This window comes from Arachis ipaensis, chromosome B07, assembly GCF_000816755.2.
Source record: "Arachis ipaensis cultivar K30076 chromosome B07, Araip1.1, whole genome shotgun sequence".
Lineage (NCBI taxonomy): Eukaryota > Viridiplantae > Streptophyta > Magnoliopsida > Fabales > Fabaceae > Arachis > Arachis ipaensis.
Genome location: NC_029791.2, coordinates 5,905,873 through 5,926,129, shown reverse-complemented (window position 1 = coordinate 5,926,129; position 20,257 = coordinate 5,905,873). Strand labels below are relative to the sequence as shown.

At 32.4% G+C, this 20,257-nt stretch overlaps 3 protein-coding genes across 13 annotated transcripts in view; all 3 read left to right on the top strand.

Annotated features, from left to right (window-relative positions):
- The window catches only part of LOC107608090 (receptor-like protein kinase), a 40,585-nt gene that overhangs the window by 14,193 nt on the left and 6,135 nt on the right, over nucleotides 1–20,257 (top strand). The window lies entirely within an intron of this gene.
- LOC107608086 (structural maintenance of chromosomes protein 3) overlaps nucleotides 1–20,257 on the top strand; it is a 54,276-nt gene that overhangs the window by 33,093 nt on the left and 926 nt on the right. The gene's annotated exons all lie outside the window — the stretch shown is intronic.
- Nucleotides 2,438–19,588, top strand: LOC107608087 (structural maintenance of chromosomes protein 3-like). Of its 11 annotated transcripts, XR_002351059.1 has the most exons (30): nucleotides 5,940–6,051; nucleotides 6,166–6,202; nucleotides 6,398–6,473; nucleotides 8,524–8,562; nucleotides 8,705–8,949; nucleotides 9,707–9,786; nucleotides 9,931–10,009; nucleotides 10,150–10,267; nucleotides 10,369–10,535; nucleotides 10,699–10,944; nucleotides 11,030–11,151; nucleotides 11,563–11,707; nucleotides 11,912–12,084; nucleotides 12,499–12,598; nucleotides 13,512–13,648; nucleotides 13,894–14,095; nucleotides 14,271–14,358; nucleotides 14,451–14,600; nucleotides 15,317–15,468; nucleotides 15,586–15,777; nucleotides 15,851–16,034; nucleotides 16,118–16,188; nucleotides 16,641–16,792; nucleotides 17,011–17,179; nucleotides 17,614–17,760; nucleotides 17,989–18,084; nucleotides 18,257–18,431; nucleotides 18,607–18,628; nucleotides 18,738–18,868; nucleotides 19,250–19,380. XR_002351059.1 is itself a non-coding variant. In XM_021107140.1 (29 exons), exons 2-29 carry the CDS (start codon nucleotides 6,188–6,190, stop codon nucleotides 18,799–18,801), a joined length of 3,606 nt encoding a protein of 1,201 aa, XP_020962799.1. In that variant the 5' UTR covers nucleotides 5,940–6,051; nucleotides 6,166–6,187; the 3' UTR covers nucleotides 18,802–19,386. The 11 variants fall into 11 exon arrangements, 9 of the variants coding, with proteins under 9 accessions (XP_020962797.1, XP_020962800.1, XP_020962798.1 ...); XM_021107140.1 differs by having other exon boundaries at nucleotides 18,738–19,386; XM_016309977.2 differs by having other exon boundaries at nucleotides 5,942–6,051; nucleotides 18,789–19,386.

The following is a 20,257-nucleotide window of genomic DNA, read 5'->3' as shown; positions in this document are numbered from 1 at the left end:
TATCAAAGACTATATGAGTCTCAATAACAATAAAGAAGGTAGGATGATGAATTTTCACAATCTCCTTAAAGTGCACGCGGGCTAATTTACTAGATGCCCCTCTCACATTCCATGCTAAGATGCTTATGTTTTCACTATCCATAGCAATAAACAATAAAAATAGGAAAATTACGCTACCTGCTCTATTGCTCAAGCACTCTTTCCTCGGCAATCTCCTTTCCCTTTCCAACATTAGGCCCAAAGAGCTTCTGGTTCCTTTCATCCTGCTCCTTAGCTCCCGCATCTTGTGGTGAGTTCTGAAGGGAGTGTGGCCTTAGACGCTTTCTGTTATAATGCAAAAAGGGAGTATCTGATTTGCTTCCACTTGTTCCTGCCATTGTTTCCTCGTGTGGAGGAGAAAGATTTTTGGTGTTATTGCTCTTTGGCTGATTATTATTATTATTAGACTTGCTTGAAGAGGAATACCCATATTTCACTGGCCTTTTTGAGAGATTAGCTACCACCACATGTTTTTTTGTATTGGGCCTATTGTTTTTGGGCCCTTGAGATTTAGGATTCTTGTCCACATTTCTTAGAACATTTCCTTTTTTCTTAACCACCTTAATCCACGCCCCAATTGCCTCCTCCTGATTAGTTGCATGATCATCTCCTAACTCCTCATGCACCTTACCAGGCGCTGACTTTGGATATCCCTGATTTTCCTCAACAATTGAAGACTTTCCAAAAATGAAAGCATCTTGCCGCTGCTCCGTCTCTGCCGAGTCAACGTGATGGTTATCATTTTCCGGCAAAGAGAAATCTTCCTCCACCGCTTTAACGTCATTGACCTTCTTGCAATCAACTGCAACATGCCCATAACACCTGCACTTCTCACAAATCAATTCAAGATGTTCATAATCCATTTTGTAAATAACGTCATCCACTTCAATCTCATCAATCACCGGCACTCCTAAATCGATGAGGATACATGCACGGACAAATTTTCCCCTTTCTGCCTCTTTTGTCGCAACATCCACCTTAATCGGTTTGCCTACCGCCGACGCAATACGTTGCATGGCTTTTTCCTGATAATAAAGGATCTTCAGCCCATTGAAACGAACCCACACAAGAGTGGTACCAAAGGATTCTTCTGCCGGATGGAATTCAAAAGACCAGGGTTTAACTGCCAAATAAAAGCCATCGATCATCCATGGGCCTCCAAGGAGAACCTTCTCTCGATCTTCCAAAAGATCGCATTTCACCAAGAAGTAGTCATTACCAACATCCAGAATTTCATATCCTCCTTAAGCCTCCAGACGAAGCGTAGTCTATGACATAAAGCAGTGTAACTAACATGCTTGCCAAGAACCTTCACAACAATGGAGTCTTTGTAGGGTTCAGCAAGAACCTTCCTTCCTTCACTAGAAAAGGTCACTTTAGGTCTTCTCCCATTGCCTTCCTCAATCACAGCAAGACGATCCCCTTCCAGAGATTCATCAATCACCAAGGGTTTAGGTGTCGAAACCCCAACAACCTTGTCTCTAAAGGATACCTTGCTTCCGAAGGTCCCTTGCTTGGCTGGTCTCCCCCCACCCTTGCTTCCTCCTTCACCCGCCTCCTTCCCTGCACCTCCTACTTCTTGTGATTGACCTTCCAACGGTGCCTTAGCATCCTTGTGCATCCCACGTTGATCCCCTTGCACCGCCGTCCTCTCTCCCCTGCTCGCACCTTCTCTCATAGTGTAGATTAATGATTTGTTTCATAATTATAAGAGTTTAATTTTAATATATTAATATTTTAAAGAATTTTAATATTTAATTATTAGAGCAAATTAATAGAAAATTAAAATTATGTTAATATTCTAAAGTAAATTTGGTTACATGCGTATTTTGTTTGTCTTTCTATATAAATGGAATCAATAGGATTTGATTTAGTATGTATATATTATACCTAATAGTAAGTTTATTTGATTTACTATTAATAGTTGACATTTTTATATTGTATAACTATTTGTTATTTCTGGAAAAAATCTCAGGTTTTAACTTCTATACCACTTTGAAGAATTTATATTACGAATCTCGCTAGAAAGTCAATGGAGTATCTATACAATATGTACAATGGGCTATTTATTTTGTCTAATATGAGTTAAAAAATAAACATTCATGATAAAATACTACTAATTTCTCAAATACAATACACTCATACTATCCAAAAATCAGAATAATCATTTGAGTACCAAGATAATAAACATCTGTCTTTTTTTTTTCTTTCAATTTTCTGAAAAAATTTTGAAACCCTAAAAAGGTTCACGAGGTAAATATTACTCGGATTTCTATGGTTTGGTGCTTGAATATGAGAGCATCCGTGTAGTTTTTTTATTTTATTTTAGTGTTTTCGTTCCTGATTATTTTTTTCGAAAATTGGTTTAGTAAAGTAATTAAGCTTTAGCTTCACTTGGGTGTGTGAATGCTCAATATGAAGCAAGTGGATTTTGAATTCTCTTGTGATGGTAACTTTTTTCTCATTTTGTGTGTGCACTTCTGCTGTGACCAAAGAATGCATATAAATGTTTTTTTTTTCTAATTTGATTAATTTGATTGGATTGTTTGCTTAATTATCGTAGGTACGGTTACGTCAGTTTCAACATGTACATTAAGCAGGTAATGTCCCTTGGGATGTGAATTATTTTACGGTTACGACATGTACATTAAGCAGGTAATGTCCCTTGGGATGTGAATTATTTATTATTTATTACTTATGGTGTAATCAAAATTGGTAAAATTGGTAAAATTATGTCTTCTTGTTACAAAGCCTGCAGTGCTCCTCTTCTGGACATACTACATAATTTCTTTGCTTGAAATTGGTTCCTTGCCAAATGGATGTTTGATGCATTTTTGGATTGTTTTCTAGGTTGTGATTGAAGGTTTTAAGAGTTACAAAGAGCAAATTGCAACAGAGCCTTTCAGTCCTAAAGTTAATTGTGTTGGTAATAATTTCTAAAATACCTCTTTAGATGCTTTCTACTATTTATTCTGAAAAATCCTTTAAAATGCACGATTACTCTTTACTCTTACTTTACTCTTTTCTAAGCTCTTAATCTTTCAGTCACAGTTGGTGATAAATGAGATTATCCAATTCTTTTGTACTTCCTTATAGAAACACTTTTATTTTATATTAATAAAATAATATTTATCTTAAAAAAAAAATATACCCACATTTGTTACTTGTTAGTTTTATAAAATATGTCTGAGTGCTAATTGTTTTAGGAATGTTATATTCCCATGTTTTTTAAAAAGAATGATTCTAGCTAACTAACTTTTTTCAACCAACATCAACCAATTTTTTTAAAAATATTCCCATAGCATGACAATAAAACATTGAACAAAGCTTCTAAAACATCAATATTTCAATGATAAATAGTAACAGTATAAAAAAAAATAACATACAACTAATGTATGTATGTACTTTGCCCTGCCATGCTAACAACGATCAAGATTTACTTCTCTCCACTCATCTTAAATTTGTTTATTTTAACATTTTATATGTTAAATAATTTAAGATATTTTATTTTTTTATAATTTATTTTTAATTATTATTAAATTTATAATTTTAAAATAAAAATATAAAATTAATTTCTTAAACTCAATAGAAAAGCGGCTCAACAGGAACGATAGTGCTTGGTGAGCAGCTAGTGTAATATAATTGAAGAAAGTTGTAACTAGGAGGCGTAAAAGGGAAGTTAATAAAAAACGAAACAGAAATTGCATCACTCATGAAAGTTTCTCGTAGATGGATAAGCAAGTTCGAAACAAAGGTTTAAAATATATACACATAGTTCAGAATTTTAAAATACAGATAAGAAGCTCCGGCTCGACTTACGAAGCTAAGGCCAGTCAGAGTATACTTTTATATATATACACACACGTAACCCAAAATATAATCCAAACTATATAATAAACTCTTGTTTTTCTAAGTCAATCTCTAGGAGGGACAAAGTACAAAATACAAGGAGATAAAATTTTTGTAAAAAATAATTTTTTTTTAAAAAATAAATAAAGTTAACATTAGTTAACACAAAAAATTTAAAATAGATTAAAGAGGAGGTTTTTTAAAAGTTATAAGAGAAGAGAATGTATATTTTATAGGCAAAGGAATCGATGGTCCCAAGATGTTTGGACCATTAAATGATCCCATAACAAAACATGTTTTTTAAGTTTTTTAATAACTGCTAAATAGTCCTTATCTAATTTTAATTATAAATTAATTATTTAGATATTATTTAATTATAAAATCTATTTTTTATTTTATAAATCAATATTTTATCATTTATCTATCATAATAAAAAACAAAAATAATAACGAATTAGATATTCAATTAATCGCAATAATTTTTTGGCATGAAGCACGGACACTTCGCTGAGTTGCCGTGTCCGAGTGTCGGGCATATTTCGGACAAGATACTCACCGACACTCGTTTGACACGCGTGTCTGCTGTGTCCAACCGTATTTTAATAAAAAGTAAAAAAAATTCTTCTCCAAACATGCTTAGATATACCTAAATACCATCACGTATGAACGCGTCCAGTTTTATTCTTAACATATATTCTTGAAATAAATTTAGATATAGTATATATTATTATTTATTAAAATAAAAAATATTTTAAATATTTGATATAATTAAAATAAGACATTAAAAATAATTAAAAAATTAATTTATATTTGAATATCAGTAAAATATCAAAATATCATTACGATTTATCTAAAAAAATACTTTATATTTTATATATATGCGTGTTCTTGTGTCTTATAAAATTTTAAAAATTGTGTGTCAATGTATCTCGTGTCATATCGTGTCTCATGTCCGTGTACATGATAGCTGACAATTCAAATATAATTGATAACATTCATAGCTGCATCCTTATATAAACTTATAGTGCTATACACATTAATTCAATTATGAATAATAAAAAGTATAGTCAGCAAAAATAAATAAAAAGTAATAATTCTTGATCATATTAGATCCACTAATGGATTAATGAGCACATTTCATATCTGTTAATTAGTCCATTTTTTATTATTTAATATTTATAATAATTATAAGAGTTTAATTTTAATATAAATATTTTAAAGAATTTTAATATTTAATTATTAGAGTAAATTAATATAAAATTAAAATTATGTTAATATCCTAAACTAAATTTGATTACATACATATTTTGTTTGATTCTCTATGTAAATCGAATCAATTAGATTTGATTTAGTATGTATATGTTATATCTAATAGTAAGTTTATTCGATTTATTATTAATAATTGGCATTTTTATATTGTATAACTATCTGTTATTTTTAGAAAAATCTCAAATTTTAACTCCTATACCATATTGAGGGCTTTATATTAAATTTTTCAATATCAAAAGTCTCATAATGATTCTTTAGATATTAACGAGTCAAATGATATTTTTTAACGAATTTTTAGAAATCATTTATTATTCTGTTTTGAATTTATAAGTTTGTAAAAATATAGATTTTTTGGAATTTAAACTAAAATACAAAATTTGAATTTCTATTATTATTTATTTTGATTTGTTTGATATTTTAGTTGAATTCAAATAAGAGATATTTTTTTATTGACATTTATATTTTAAAGTCAATGAATAATAAATAAACGAATCGAAAGCTGATTCAATTTAGTATGTGTGTTGTACAGTAGTAAATCCAATCAAGTTGCATTTTCTGAAATGGAATATCCCTAAACTCTCCATTGTACACATTGTACAGATACTCCATTGACTCTCTATACTTCCTCTTTTCGCTCTGTCTTTTTTTTTTCTTTCAATTTTCTGAAAATTTTTGAAACCCTAAAAAGGTTCACGAGGTAAATTTTACTCGGATTTCTATGGTTTGGTGCTTGAATATGAGAGCATCCGTGTAGTTTTTTTTTAATTTTTTTTAGTGTTTTCGTTCCTGATTTTTTTTTTCGAAAATTGGTTTAGTAAAGTAATTAAGCTTTAGCTTCACTTGGGTGTGTGAATGCTCAATATGAAGCAAGTGGATTTTGAATTCTCTTGTGATGGTAACTTTTTTCTCATTTTGTGTGTGCACTTCTGCTGTGACCAAAGAATGCATATAAATGTTTTTTTTTTCTAATTTGATGGATGCTTATGGATTGTTTGCTTAATTATCGTAGGTACGGTTACGTCAGTTTCAACATGTACATTAAGCAGGTAATGTCCCTTGGGATGTGAATTATTTATTATTTATTACTTATGGTGTAATCAAAATTGGTAGAATTGGTTAAATTATGTCTTCTTGTTACAAAGCCTGCAGTGCTCCTCTTCTGGACATAATACATAATTTCTTTGCTTGAAATTGGTTCCTTGCCAAATGGATGTTTGATGCATTTTTGGATTGTTTTCTAGGTTGTGATTGAAGGTTTTAAGAGTTACAAAGAGCAAATTGCAACAGAGCCTTTCAGTCCTAAAGTTAATTGTGTTGGTAATAATTTCTAAAATACCTTTTTAGATGCTTTCTACCATTTATTCTGGAAAATCCTTTAAAATGCACGATTACTTGGTTTGCACTTTGTTGTTTGGTAACCTTGTAAACCATGGCTTGGGTAAAGGCTTCTCTGTTGTAGCTTTTGTCCAAGCTATTCTTTGGGGTTTATAAATTTGAAACCAACAGGCAATTGGCTATGTCAGTCATGATATGTTGGAGTCGCAACTCAACAAATTACATTTTGAGGCAATATGTTGTAGTCATGATATGTTTTGGTGAATTTTCTTTCTTAGAAAATATTCTCATAGCTTGATAGACATTAGTTTCAGTAAAATCCTATTAGTGATATCATAATGGTTTTTTTAAAAGGGAAAACATTAAAACTACAAAAATCAAGGGCGAAGAATTACAAACGAAAGCTAGATGGGTAAAAAACCAAAACAAACTTGCGAATCCCTAAACATGTCCTTTAGAGAAACTTCCATAAGATTTGCTCTAGATATATCATATATGCAAGTGGCTGAATCTTACCCCAAATCAAGTGACGTGTCACATGATTCTCTTCAAGAAAGTACATTTAAATTTTAACTTTAGCCAACTTCTTTGTATTGTGGCATAGCAGATTGTGATAAAAGTTTAGCCTCTTCATCTCCCAAAACCATGGAAGCTAACCTTAATAGCTGCTCCAATGAGTGCCATAAGCAAGATGGGAAGTACTTTTGGTTTTTCTAATTGTGAACTTCTTTCCTTCTTCCATCTATTTTTGGATAGAAAAAAACTTAAATTGAAAGAGATCTATTGGGTTTGCTTGAGAATACTCCGATGTCTTCCATAGTTTTCGATGGAGGATGGAGGAGGATCATGGAAGGGTGGTAAAAGGCCGGCATAAAGTTTTAGTGGATAGTTGTGGCGGAAATGGTGGATACGTTAAAAAATATAAATTTTATATATTATTCAATATATAACAATAGATATGAAAAACTAAAATTAATAACAAAATGACATAAATAATGGGAAATGCTAGGGGACAATGACTTTGTTAAACAATATGAATAACCACCAATCAAATAAAAACACACTACACCTTTAAATTAATCTTCTAAATTTTAATATTAAAATAACCATCCACACTATTAAAATGAATATCCGATATATCTATTATTTATATTGTTTAATATTTTTATTGTTTACCTATACTTTTCTTTATTATAAACTAAGCAGCAGATGCCAATTGAGCTTTTAGAATAGAAAATAAAAAAATTGAGGGGTGAGAAATTAAGAGAAAAAATGGGGTTTAGAATGAAAAAAACAAAGAATTTAGGGTTCAAAATATTAAAAAATAGTTCAAATTGTAAAGAAAAAAAGGAAGCAGATTCGAGAATGAAGGAGGGCCAGCCAACCGGTGGTGGCACACGGGAAGAATGCTGTCGGCAGGTCCTTCAGCAGCAAAGACGGAGTGAGGGAGGGAGGGAGAGTAGAGAGGGAAGAGATTTTCTAGTTGAGTGGGTTTGTGACTTCGTGTAGAGTGGAAAAGGAAAGGGGGAGAACGTTAGCTTGGTAAATTAAACTTTTAGGGTATTTGAAAACACATAAACAACCCTCCAAATGCAAAAGATCACACCCGGATCCACCATGACGTTGCGGCCATTGTGGCTCCCGTGATATCCATGGTGTTGCGTCACTCGTATGACGGCAGGCCCAAAATTTGCCATGGGCATATTTTAAAAATCCTTGTATCATCCGCAGCTATAATGCCAAATAACTGAAAATGATCACACTTTCCATGGAGGATTGCCCTACTTCTTCAATTGAGATTTAGAATAAGATTAAAGACTTGTCAAATTATAGGTAAAATTGTTCAATCCTTTAGAATTCTTTTAGTTTTAAGATTTAGAATTAAGAATATAAAACAAAGAAACTGTTGATTGCTCTATTAGTCAGAACTTGTGTGTGTATTTGTGTGTATAGAATATAGATAGAGATAGAGAGAAATTAGTTGGTAACATTATTAATATCTTATTTATTTGTTTAATTATTTATTTTGTAGTTGGTGCTAATGGATCCGGGAAGTCAAACTTTTTCCATGGTATGGAAACAGCCATTCTTTTGCCTCTATTACATTAATTTGGTGACAGTGATCTATTCTTTGGAATGCAACTGAAATTTGTCTTCGACATTTGATTTGTGAATCTTTTATTTTTAATAAAAAGTTGTGTTTCCATATGTAGCCATTCGTTTTGTGTTGAGTGATCTCTATCAGAACCTACGCAATGAGGATCGACATTCATTACTCCATGTATGGCATTGTGCATATTTCTTCATTCCTACCGCTGGTTCTGATGTTTTATTATTCAATTTTAGAACCTGGGCAGCATGCTTTGTTGATTTATTCTCTGTACAGGAAGGGGCTGGGCACCAGGTTGTATCTGCGTTTGTGGAGATTGTGTTTGACAATTCAGACAACCGTATTCCGGTAATTTTTTTTTTTGATTATTCATCTTTTTGTATGCTATTTTCATCTTTTGTTGTCTAAAAAGTATATACAGTTCGTGTGAATGCCATGGTGATGGATTATGGAAAAGTAGCTTTCTTTGGGTACTTCTGTTTCTTATTAGAAAGATAATTATATAGAGCCTTTTTAATATTCTTGTTAGAAATATTCATATGGAATTCTGCTAACAAGTTGCCTTTTTAATATTTTTAACATGTCATTTCTTAATTGCTTTAAGTGCAACAATGTGTTGGATATTTGTGTGTTCTCATCTAATGAATGCATATTTTGGGTAATGCTGCTCAACCCATTTTTGGCAAATGAGTTATTGAGTAATAACATAAAGGTTTTGTTTTCACTAAATAAATTTGTGATTACAAGATGAGTGCTGTTTCTTTCTGTGCATTGCCTCTTTTAGTTATTTAATTTACATACTTAAAAATGATGTTAAATACTTTCTGCTTGCTCTAAGTCATTTGATTCACAGAGTACTCTGGGTATTCTCTCTTTCAATTTTTGAAAAACTACCTAAGTTTTGATGTGATTCTTATAATTGTATTTTTTTAAAGTCATATGGAAATCCTTTTTTTAAAAATGCTTCAGCCTCGATAGGGTGATGTAATTTCTCCATTGCTTCAGAATTGCTCAAGACTCTAGTGATTTTTGTTTTTATAGAATATGGATACGATTGGCAATAATTTTGTTTGAAATCTTGGCATCTATCTTTGATGCTGAATAGGTTGACAAGGAGGAAGTGCGTTTGCGCCGGACTATTGGTTTGAAGAAGGATGAGTATTTTTTAGATGGAAAACACATAACGTGAGTAGAATTTATTAACATATTAGTGCGTGTGTTTTGACGTTCACTTTTGACTTCAGTGGAAAATGAAATATTCTGGTTTATACTGCGTAGCCAAATGACTATTTCCCTCTGCTCCTAAAGAAAATGATAAATGATCTGCAGAAAAACTGAAGTGATGAATTTACTGGAAAGTGCTGGGTTCTCTCGCTCAAATCCTTACTATGTTGTGCAGCAAGGAAAGGTATTGGTGCATGGTGGGGGTGCCTAAATGTGTGTTTCATTTTGATAAGATTCTTCGTCAATGTTACATATAAATATAAATATATGGTAAACCGTGAGCCGGATAGAGTTCTTGATTGTTTGTTTCTTATTGTTGCATAGATATCGTCACTAACATTGATGAAAGACTCAGAACGACTGGATTTATTGAAAGAAATTGGTGGTACTAGAGTTTATGAGGAGAGACGTCGTGAAAGTCTGAAAATTATGCAGGAAACTGGCATGTTTTTCTGTTTAATTAGTTAATTTTAAGGCTTTTGGTTTATGTTATTCATTATTCTTGTCAGAGTTCTTATCAACCAGAACTTTTCTGTTTGATAGGTAACAAAAGAAAACAAATAATTCAAGTTGTACAGTATCTAGATGAGAGGTTGAAGGAATTGGATGAGGAGAAAGAGGAACTACGGAAATATCAGCAGCTTGACAAGCAGAGAAAATCTTTGGAATATAGCAAAGAAGTTCAAGATGCTCAACAAAAACTTATGGAGGTTGTCTATGTTAAATTTTACTGCATCTTTAAGTTTATTCTTGATTACTTATTGTGTTCTATTGATTAAATTTGCTTTTGAAGAAACCCTATTTGATTTCTCCTCTAGAATTTTGAAATATTGGATTTTGATGCATGTAGTTGAATGCTTCACTTTGTTTTAGATAGAAGAAGCCCGAGCCAAGGTTTCTGAAACATCTGCAAAAAAGTATAATGATGTGCTTGATGCCCATGAGAAAATCAAAGATTTAGAGAATACATTGAAAGATGTTGCAAAAGAACTTCAAAACTCTAACAAAGAGAAAGAAAGTATAGAAAAGAGACGTACAAAGGCTTTAAAGAAGCACACAGAGCTTGAGCTTGATGTCAAGGACCTACAAGAGAAGATTACTGAAAATATTCGAGCAAAGGTATCACTATGATGGTTGATTACTTGTTTGACTTGTTTTTGATGGATGGTTTGTCTAAGATCTGTTCTCATCTACCTGCTTTCAGGAAGACGCTGCAAGACAACTGAAGATACTTGAGAGAAACATTCAAGATTCGAATGATGAGCTGGAGAGAATCAGACCTATGTATGAGGAACAAGTTATGGAAGAAAAAGAAATCACCAAGCAGTAAGTTATGGTTGTGGGTGTCTAAAGTTGCAGTTGAATAATATAATTGGATGCAACGCTCTCTGAATGTACATATTAGTGTTTTTGACATGATATGTTTTTAATATCATTCTGTTGCCTATTTATAATTTCATTCTATATCTTTAAAGAACTAATTTTAGAGAAGATAATGAAATATTGTTTGTCCTCGTCATTCTTGCAGAACTTCTCTCTAGATCTAAAATGTAGATTTTTGTATTTGTTGCTTGTTTGTGCAAGCATGTATTTGACACTGATGTTTCTTTAGATAATTTCTATAGCCAGTCCCTCCTAGTAAAGCAAGGGTAAGTTGTTTTGTGTTTGTAGAAAAATGCAACAACCTCAACTGTGTTTTTTCCCAAATAAATAAAAAAATATTTTGTTATAAATCAGAATAATGGAGCGTGAGAAACAGCTCAGTATACTCTACCAAAAGCAAGGGCGTGCAACCCAGTTTTCGAGTAAAGCTGCTCGTGACAAGTGGCTTCGCAAGGAGATAGAAGATCTTGAACGAGTGCTTTCCTCAAACTCAGGGCAGGCAAGTGCTAATTTTTCTTTATGTGCTATAATGAGCCTTGACTTCCATTTTTCTTTTATTTTAAATACATTAAGGCCCCTACTTTTTATCAGGCTGCTAGATTTGTATTTATGAATTTCATTGAGCTATGCTGTCTATTTATCATCATATGTTGTTTCTCTTTCTTTGTTTATTTATTTATTTTTGGTGGTTGTTTCGGGACAGGAAAAAATGCTCTTGGAGGAAATTGGTCGTCTTAAAGGTGAAATGGATGGCTGTGATGAGACCATTGAGAAATGTAGATCTCAGATTACTACTTTGCAATCTCACATTGACCAGTCACGGCAAGGGTTTAATAATTATAAAGTTCAAAGAGATAAGTTGCAGGATAAGAGGAAGTATGTATATCTTTTGTTGCATTGTTTATATATTTTCTGGGATAAAAGGATTAGGTTTACGAATTCTGTTGGACTTTATAGTTTTATTGAATTTTTTGTTAGGTCTTTATAGATTAAAAGTTTGCAATTTACAAATGGTTATCTTTAAAAAAAAAACACAATACTCATGGAATATTCGCTTACAAAATATTCCACAATTCATCCTACATCAAATAAAAGAAATATTCCAAGAATAATTCATATTATTTTTTCTAAAACAAAAATGGCTTGCAAAGATCTAACTGAAAATTTGAGTAAACTATAAGGACTAAGTAGTGAAACCTACATACTATTTTAGATAGAATAAATGTTATTATTGGTTACTTTACAGAGTGACAAAGATATTACTTGTGATTTTAAATTTTTGTCTTGTAGGTCCTTGTGGGACAAAGAAAATACACTTACTGCTGAAATTGATAAGCTGAGAGCTGAAGTTGAGAAGGCTGAAAAGAGCTTTGATCACGCAATTCCCGGTGTGAGTGTTTTTTCTTTCTTGCTTATTTATCATCTCACTTCTGACTTCTGAGTACTTTTAGATTCTCAAGAAATGTTACGGTAAATCTGGGATTTTCCATCTTTCACTATGTGTGTGGTATGTATGTGCTAATTTAGTGTATAACTTTAGAATCACTTACACAGGTGTTGCTGCGTTGGTGCTAATTTGGGGTATAAATATAGAATCACTTACATATACTGCCTGACTTAGGCTAACTGTTACCACATATACAGATCTTTGTCCTTAAAATCTTATAAACTGCTTTCTGTTCAGGGGATCTTGCTATATATATTATATATACATTGCAGCTCAATATTACTTAGAGAATTTATATGTAACTTCAAGAAAGTATCAAGTCGTTTATATACCTTTATTTGATTAATGAGTTTACTGCTGTTTCATAATAATGGTCTATGTCATGAAGATTTGACAGTTTTTATATGGTCACAACCCTCCTCTTTTATCCGGGCTTAGGACCAGCTGTGTAACATGGGCAGAGTTTGCTCTTTTATAATAATATAAAAGTAAAGGACTTGAAAGAATAAGTACTTCCTGGTTTCTGTCCTTTAGGTTATGCAGTACTAAAACAAACCATCAATAATGGACTTTAAAAATGGAAAGGGGGTTATTAAGAATTATATATATATATATATTACTCCTTTCCATGTATGTCTATGGAGTTTTAATGTGTTGATAATAAAATCCTTTGCAATTATATATGATGTTCTGTGCTGATGTTTCAATCTAATTGGACATTTAACAATGGATAGTACTTAGCATCTGGGAATGCAGTGGAAGATGCTGTTATCTGTCCAGTTCAGGGATGTTCTGTCATGATTTTATGATGTTGCCATTTTTTCTATCACCATACTTGACACTCCTTTATGTTCAGGATGTCAGAAGGGGGATGAACTCAGTTAGGAAAATCTGCAGGGAGTATAACATTTCTGGCATTTATGGTCCAATCATTGAGTTGCTGAATTGTGAAGAGAAATTCTTCACAGCAGTTGAAGTTACTGCAGGAAACAGGTAATTTCTCCCTTATATTTCGTTTGATATATAGGCTATGCAAACTGTAGCATTCTAGTGTGTATTTTTCTCTATGTTCCATTGGTGTGATTGAAATGGATTTTGTGTTGGAACATGCAAAGCTTTCACTTGTTCAATCCTTTTGAAGTGCTGGTCATTCTTCTTAGGCCGTGATCTCCTTACAGGTTTCAATTCACTTGTACATGCAATTTAACATTTTCCTTTTAATATATTTGTTTAAACAGCTTATTCCATGTGGTTGTTGAAAATGATGACACGTCAACCCAGATAATTAGACATCTTAACGCACATAAAGGTGGACGAGTTACGTTTATCCCACTTAACAGAGTGAGGGCACCACGCATTACTTATCCCCAGAGTTCTGGTGTCATCCCTCTCTTAAAGAAATTGAATTTTAAACATGACTATAACCCTGCATTCAGTCAGGTTAGCTTCTACAACAGATGTTAACTTTTATTTATACAAGTTAATACATGTTCAGGAGTAATTTGCTAAAGGGTTATAAACTTCTAATTATAAATTTTTTGTCTGTGTCTGGTGATACTATCTTCTTGACTATATAGATGGATTGATTTCCCTCATCATTTCTGATATTTCTTAGGTATTTGGCCGAACGGTTGTGTGCAAGAATTTGGATGTGGCTTCAAGGGTTGCCAGGACTGATGGTCTTGACTGCATAACACTGGATGGTTGGTGTGGAAATGCTTTACATGGCTTGTCTACATGATATGGCCTGGCTGTGTGTTTTGCCTTTGACTATAAGCTGTGTGCTTCATTACAGGTGATCAAGTTAGCAAGAAAGGTAGTATGACGGGAGGATTTTATGATCACAGACGATCAAAATTGGAGTTTATGAATATCATTAAGCAAAATGAAGATGAAATTCACTCAAAAGAGGAGGAATTGATGAAAGTTAGATCTGACCTGCAAGATATCCTTTAATATTTATATATGTTTTAATAAATGAAATCCTTTATTTATTTATTTATTTTTTTGTGCTGATTCACTCATAGTTTTTACTTGGGTTTATTTTTGCACCAGTAAGGAGATCTCTTTTCATCCTATCTTTTTGTGTCATTCTTTTCTTATGATATTCTTTCTCCCAAAAGAGAAAAGTAGCTCCAAAGGCTAGGAGGAAGGAAGGCATTAACTTATTAATTTGGTTAACCTCAAACAGTAAATTCATCATTCTTTGTCATTTAGAATTCTGGTTTCTCTTGAATATTCATGTTGCTTTCTTAGAGTAATGATTTTGTGGATGAAGGTGGATTGGTGTATAAAATTGTAAAGACCTTTGTCAAGCAAGTTTTAGAAAATTAGATTGTATCTGGATTTTTTTCCCCTCTCCCCGTGAGTAGTTGGACAACTCGTGTGTGAGTGCACTTGGTTGGTTCCATAGCCCTTAAGTGGATTTTAATGATTTTTGAACTCTTATTACCTAAAGTCATCGATTTTATTTTTGTTTTATTATTATTGATTTTGTTGTTTGTTGACAATGATTGATTTTGCTTAGATAATCATTTTGCTCTATATTTTGTTGAAACTTTTATAGTGACACCTATGTTTTTTCGATGCACATGCTTTTCTTTGCTATGGTATATTTGTTTCCAACCTCCAATAGTTTTGTTTCCACTGAACTAACCTCACAGATAGACCAAAAGATCACAGAACTTGTTTCCGAGCAGCAGAAGATTGAGGCTGAGTGTGCTCATGGAAAATCAGAAATGGAACAATTTAAGCAGGACATTGCAAATGCTAACAAGCAGAAGCAATTGATTTCTAAGGCACTTTCAAAAAAGGTGTTATTATATTTCTATATTATACAAGAAGATCCCCTTGGAGTTTCTTTTCTGTTGGAGTTGTCCGTGGAATTTTTAGTGTTAATAATTTTTAAGTTTTTCCTTAATGGCTTGTAGGAAAAGTCACTTCTTGATGTCCAGAATCAGATTGAACAGCTTAAGGCTAGTATGGCAATGAAAACAGCCGAGATGGGCACGGAACTAATTGACCATTTAACACCAGAGGAAAAGAAGCTTTTGTCTGATTTGAATCCCGAAATCAAGGAACTTAAAGAGCAGCTTGTTGCATGCAAGACTGATCGTATCGAGGTTTGTGAATTGATAGTCTTTGAATTGGTACAGTTTATAGGGCTAGATACTTATTCTAACTTGAGATTTGCAGACGGAAGCACGGAAAGCGGAGCTGGAAACTAATCTAACAACAAACCTGAGGAGAAGAAAGCAAGAGTTGGAAGCTGTAATATCATCTGCTGATGATGACACTCTGGGTGTAGATGCTGGATTGAAGGCGCAGGAACTTAGCGATGCTAAATTGTTAGTTGATGATGCAACGGAGCAGCTTAGTAGTGAGACTTCCATTTAAACTTTTTTTTCTTGATGTTTTGAAGAAACATTATAATTCCAGGGTTGACAACACTATCTTTCTCAGGAGTCTCTAATAGTATAAGTGCACGATCAAAGGAAATTAAACAGATCAAAGAAGAAATCAATAAGTTGAAGGTATGTAGTCTTCTTAGGCTGCGTTTCTTTACAGGCACGGAACACTGAAACAGGGACACAAAGATACAAAATCATGTTTGGAAAATAAGATATGTCCAGAGACACTGAATTAGTGTCTTTTGTGTCCTTCCTGATACTAACAAGAGACACAATTTATTTTCTATTTTTTCTTTCATTATTTTTATCAAATTTTCATAATTATATTTTTTATTGTTATACTTTTCTTCCTAAACTTTTTGTATGGAAAAAATAAGAGTAAATTGGGCTTTTGTAATTTGTTCTAGTTTATCACCAAACAAAATATAAGAACATTAATTTTTGTGTCTCTGTCTTTAGTGTCTTGTTTTCCGTGTTTTGTTTTATCCTGTTCTCAGAACCAAACACAATTTTTTAGATTGATTGCTGGCTATAGTAGTTTTTGCTTCATCAATAATGATGACTATGGTCTGCAGTCTTTGGAGGATGAGTATGAAAGAAAACTTCAGGAAGAAACAAAAGAATTAGAGCAGTTGCTGAGTAAAAAAAATATATATTCTGCTAAAGAAGAGGAATATGCAAAGAAAATAAGGGAACTGGGCCCATTGACATCAGATGCATTTGAGACGTAAGGCTTTTCTTGATGATCATTTCTTTTTTATTTCAATTTTGGGACATAAATAAAGTTTTTACTTTATTTTTTTAATTTTCTTTTAAGTGATCAAGAAATCTGCCATATTTTAAATAATGCAGAAGATATGTGCTGTTACAGTTATAGGTTATTTCCTTGCAGTTTGTTGTTATCTCTATAGTTTGGTTTTAGCTAACTTTATTGCACCTTCTTAGGTACAAAAGGAGGAATATCAAAGAATTGCATAAAGCGTTGCACAGGTGCAATGATCAACTGCAGCAGTTCAGTCATGTAAACAAGAAAGCGCTTGACCAGTATATAAATTTGACAGAACAACGAGAGGAACTTCAGAAAAGGCAAGCTGAACTTGATGCAGGAGATGAGGTAATTGTCTGGCCTTTTTGTTGAAATGGTTCTTTATAATTCACATTAAGGTGGGTGATTACCTGACAGCTAAATGCTTGATATACATTGCTAGTTCCTGTTCTGCACTATAGCATCTGAAAGATTTGGTACAACTGATCTTTCATGGCATCTGATTGTTGATATTTTCATTTCTCCCTGAAAATGGTGGTGATATTTTGATTTGTCCCCGAAAAAGGTGTTGTTAACCACTTGCATATATATGAAATAACTTTTTCCCCTTTTTATATTTTTGACTGCTTTTATTTTCTTATGTGAGTTGTATTCCGGTACTAAGGTTCATTTTGAATGTGAAACATCCAAACCCAGCTTTTGCATTTTTTTTTTTTGACACTGGTCTATACAGCATCACTAAATTATTTGAGTTCTCTGTCACTGGCATTGAGTAATTGCAGAAAATTAGAGAGCTAATATCTGTACTTGATCAACGGAAGGATGAATCAATAGAGCGCACTTTCAAAGGTGTTGCTTGGCATTTTCAAAAAGTGTTTTCTGAACTCGTACCGGGGGGTCATGGTCTTCTGTTTATGATGAAGAAGAAGGTTTGTGATTGTTAAATCTTTATCTGGTTTGTGAAAGGATCTTGCTTTCTAGCATGTTATATAGGATCATGCTTTTATCTCAAAGTGATTTCTTACTTTCTCTTGTGCGGTGCTTGATTATCAATTTTTTTATGTGAAATTTGTGAGAAGTGAGCTATCTCAATTGAAGTTATTTTTTTCTTTTTTGGTTATTGTAATTGATATTTTGTATCCATTCCTTTCCCTTAGGAGGGTGGTCACGATGATGATGAGGATGATGAGGTTGGTCCTCGTGAAGCAAACCCAGAGGGTAGAGTAGAAAAGTACATTGGAGTGGAAGTGAAGGCAAGTGCATTTCTGCTGTGCCCTTTTTACTTATGATTTAAATGTTTTTGCCAGTTCATTTATTGGTCTAGCATTGGTCCAAACCAAAGCTGCTGTTTTGCTTTCATACTACACACAATTTAGGTATATAATTATAATTATTCAACATTCCTGGCACGTTTATTCCTTGCAGGTTTCTTTTACTGGACAAGGAAAGACACAGTCCATGAAGCAGTTGTCTGGGGGTCAAAAGACTGTAGTTGCTCTTACACTTATCTTTGCCATACAACGATGTGATCCTGCTCCGTTTTATCTATTTGATGAGATTGATGCGGCTCTGGATCCACGATACAGAACTGCTGTTGGAAGTATCCATTTTATTACTCTTGCTATCTTATTTTCATGGCAATTAACTGGTTGTGATTCCTCAGTCACTTGTATTGCATCTGTGGTTCAATAAAATTTTATAGTGCTTATATAATAGTCATCTTGTGACCATCTCCTCTAAATACTAAAGCTGTTACTTGCATGGTTCTTTGACAGCTAAAAAGGCTTATCCTACTAGGTGAGATTCATCAATCAAATGACACAATACGTTTTTCTTGATATCCAAAATAGTTCAAACAATTTTTATTATTCCAACATATTTATCATGTTCCCTTCTTTCATTTAAGGTTCATCTCAAAAGGCCAGGGAAATACCTTCATGTTTGTTTTCTCTCTCAGGTATTGCTGTTAAACGTACCTAAGCACCAAGATACAGGTTAAGTTCTTGCATTAAGTGCTTCTAGTAGAAGGAAATGCAGGTACATAACTACATACACATTAAAATTTACAGTTTTACATGAGAAATACAATTTCAAGTGAATTTCAAAGGGCAGTGCTTCATCTTTCATTTGGAGAAATCTATTTTAGCCTTGGTCTTGTTGCATTGGTGAGGCTTTATTACTTCGTAAATTACATTTTTGTTTCAAAATATAATTTTTTTTTATTGAATATATATAATATAAAGTTCAAATTTATCCATGCTTGCAATCAATGTGCTTTGGAGGAGGCAGTTGGGAAATGTTTAGATTCAGATATGGGCTTTTGGTGATATTTAAATTTAACAATTATTGTGCTTGCCTTATTGACTGATATCAAGATTCCATTTTATATTGTTGTCTTGGGATCCTTAACTTCCGTAGATATGATCCGCTGTCTGGCAGACTTTTCAACCACACAATTTATCACAACAACATTCCGCCCAGAGCTTGTGACAGTTGCTGACAAGATCTATGAAGTAACGCATAAAAGCCGGGTTAGCCGTGTTAATGTTGTATCCAAGGACGATGCTAGATTGTTTCAAAAATTAAAAACCAATGAGCGGTTTATACTATAGTTGAAAGACGTCAAGCTACTCTTATATAGAGAAAAAAAAATATCATTGCTAATTCATAGTTTTAGATTATCACAATTAAATTTTTTTTTTTGGTGACTAGATTATCACAATTAACTTTATGCCTAATAATCCATTACTTTTATGCATTTACTTTAATAGTAGGGTAAATTATATTTTTTATTTCTGAATTTTGTCAAAGATTTTAAAAATACTCTTAAGTTTTATGTTGCTTCAATTTTGTCTTTGAAGTTTTCGATTTACATTAAATATAAATTTTCAGAAAGTTTAGGATTAATCCAGAATGACAACGGTCCAATTTCCTTGTGTTGAAAGTTGATTTCGTGAAATTGTTGTTAAATTGGTTCTAAATTTTTTGAAAATTTAGTTGTCAGGGATATATTTTATGCAAATCGAGAATTTTTGGAACAAAATTAAAACAAAATAAAACTTAGGAATATTTTTAAAATTTTTAACAAACTTTAAGGACATAAAATATACTTTATATGTCATAGTATTATAAAACACACCAATAAATATAACAAATTAAGGTAGTTATAAAATTATAATTTGTATTCGGTCTATACAACGTTTACTTTTGAATTGATTCAAATTAAGGTAGTCATTCAATGTTATTTTATTTTAATAATTATGTTTTAGTCCTATACAATGAAAAAATACAATTTATTTGTACTTAATAAAATAGTTGTCAATATAGATATATGCAGTTTTAATTTTTGAAAATAAATTAGTAATGATAACTTTAGAGATTATACAAATAATTACTTTACATAAAATCTTAAAGTGTTTACCACCT

Excerpts from the sequence above, each read along its gene's own strand:
- LOC107608087 (XM_021107138.1), top strand. Across the intron at positions 17,761-17,988 it reads TGTTTATGATGAAGAAGAAG|GAGGGTGGTCACGATGATGA; the intron begins GTTTGTGATTGT and ends CCTTTCCCTTAG. Across the intron at positions 18,085-18,256 it reads ACATTGGAGTGGAAGTGAAG|GTTTCTTTTACTGGACAAGG; the intron begins GCAAGTGCATTT and ends TATTCCTTGCAG.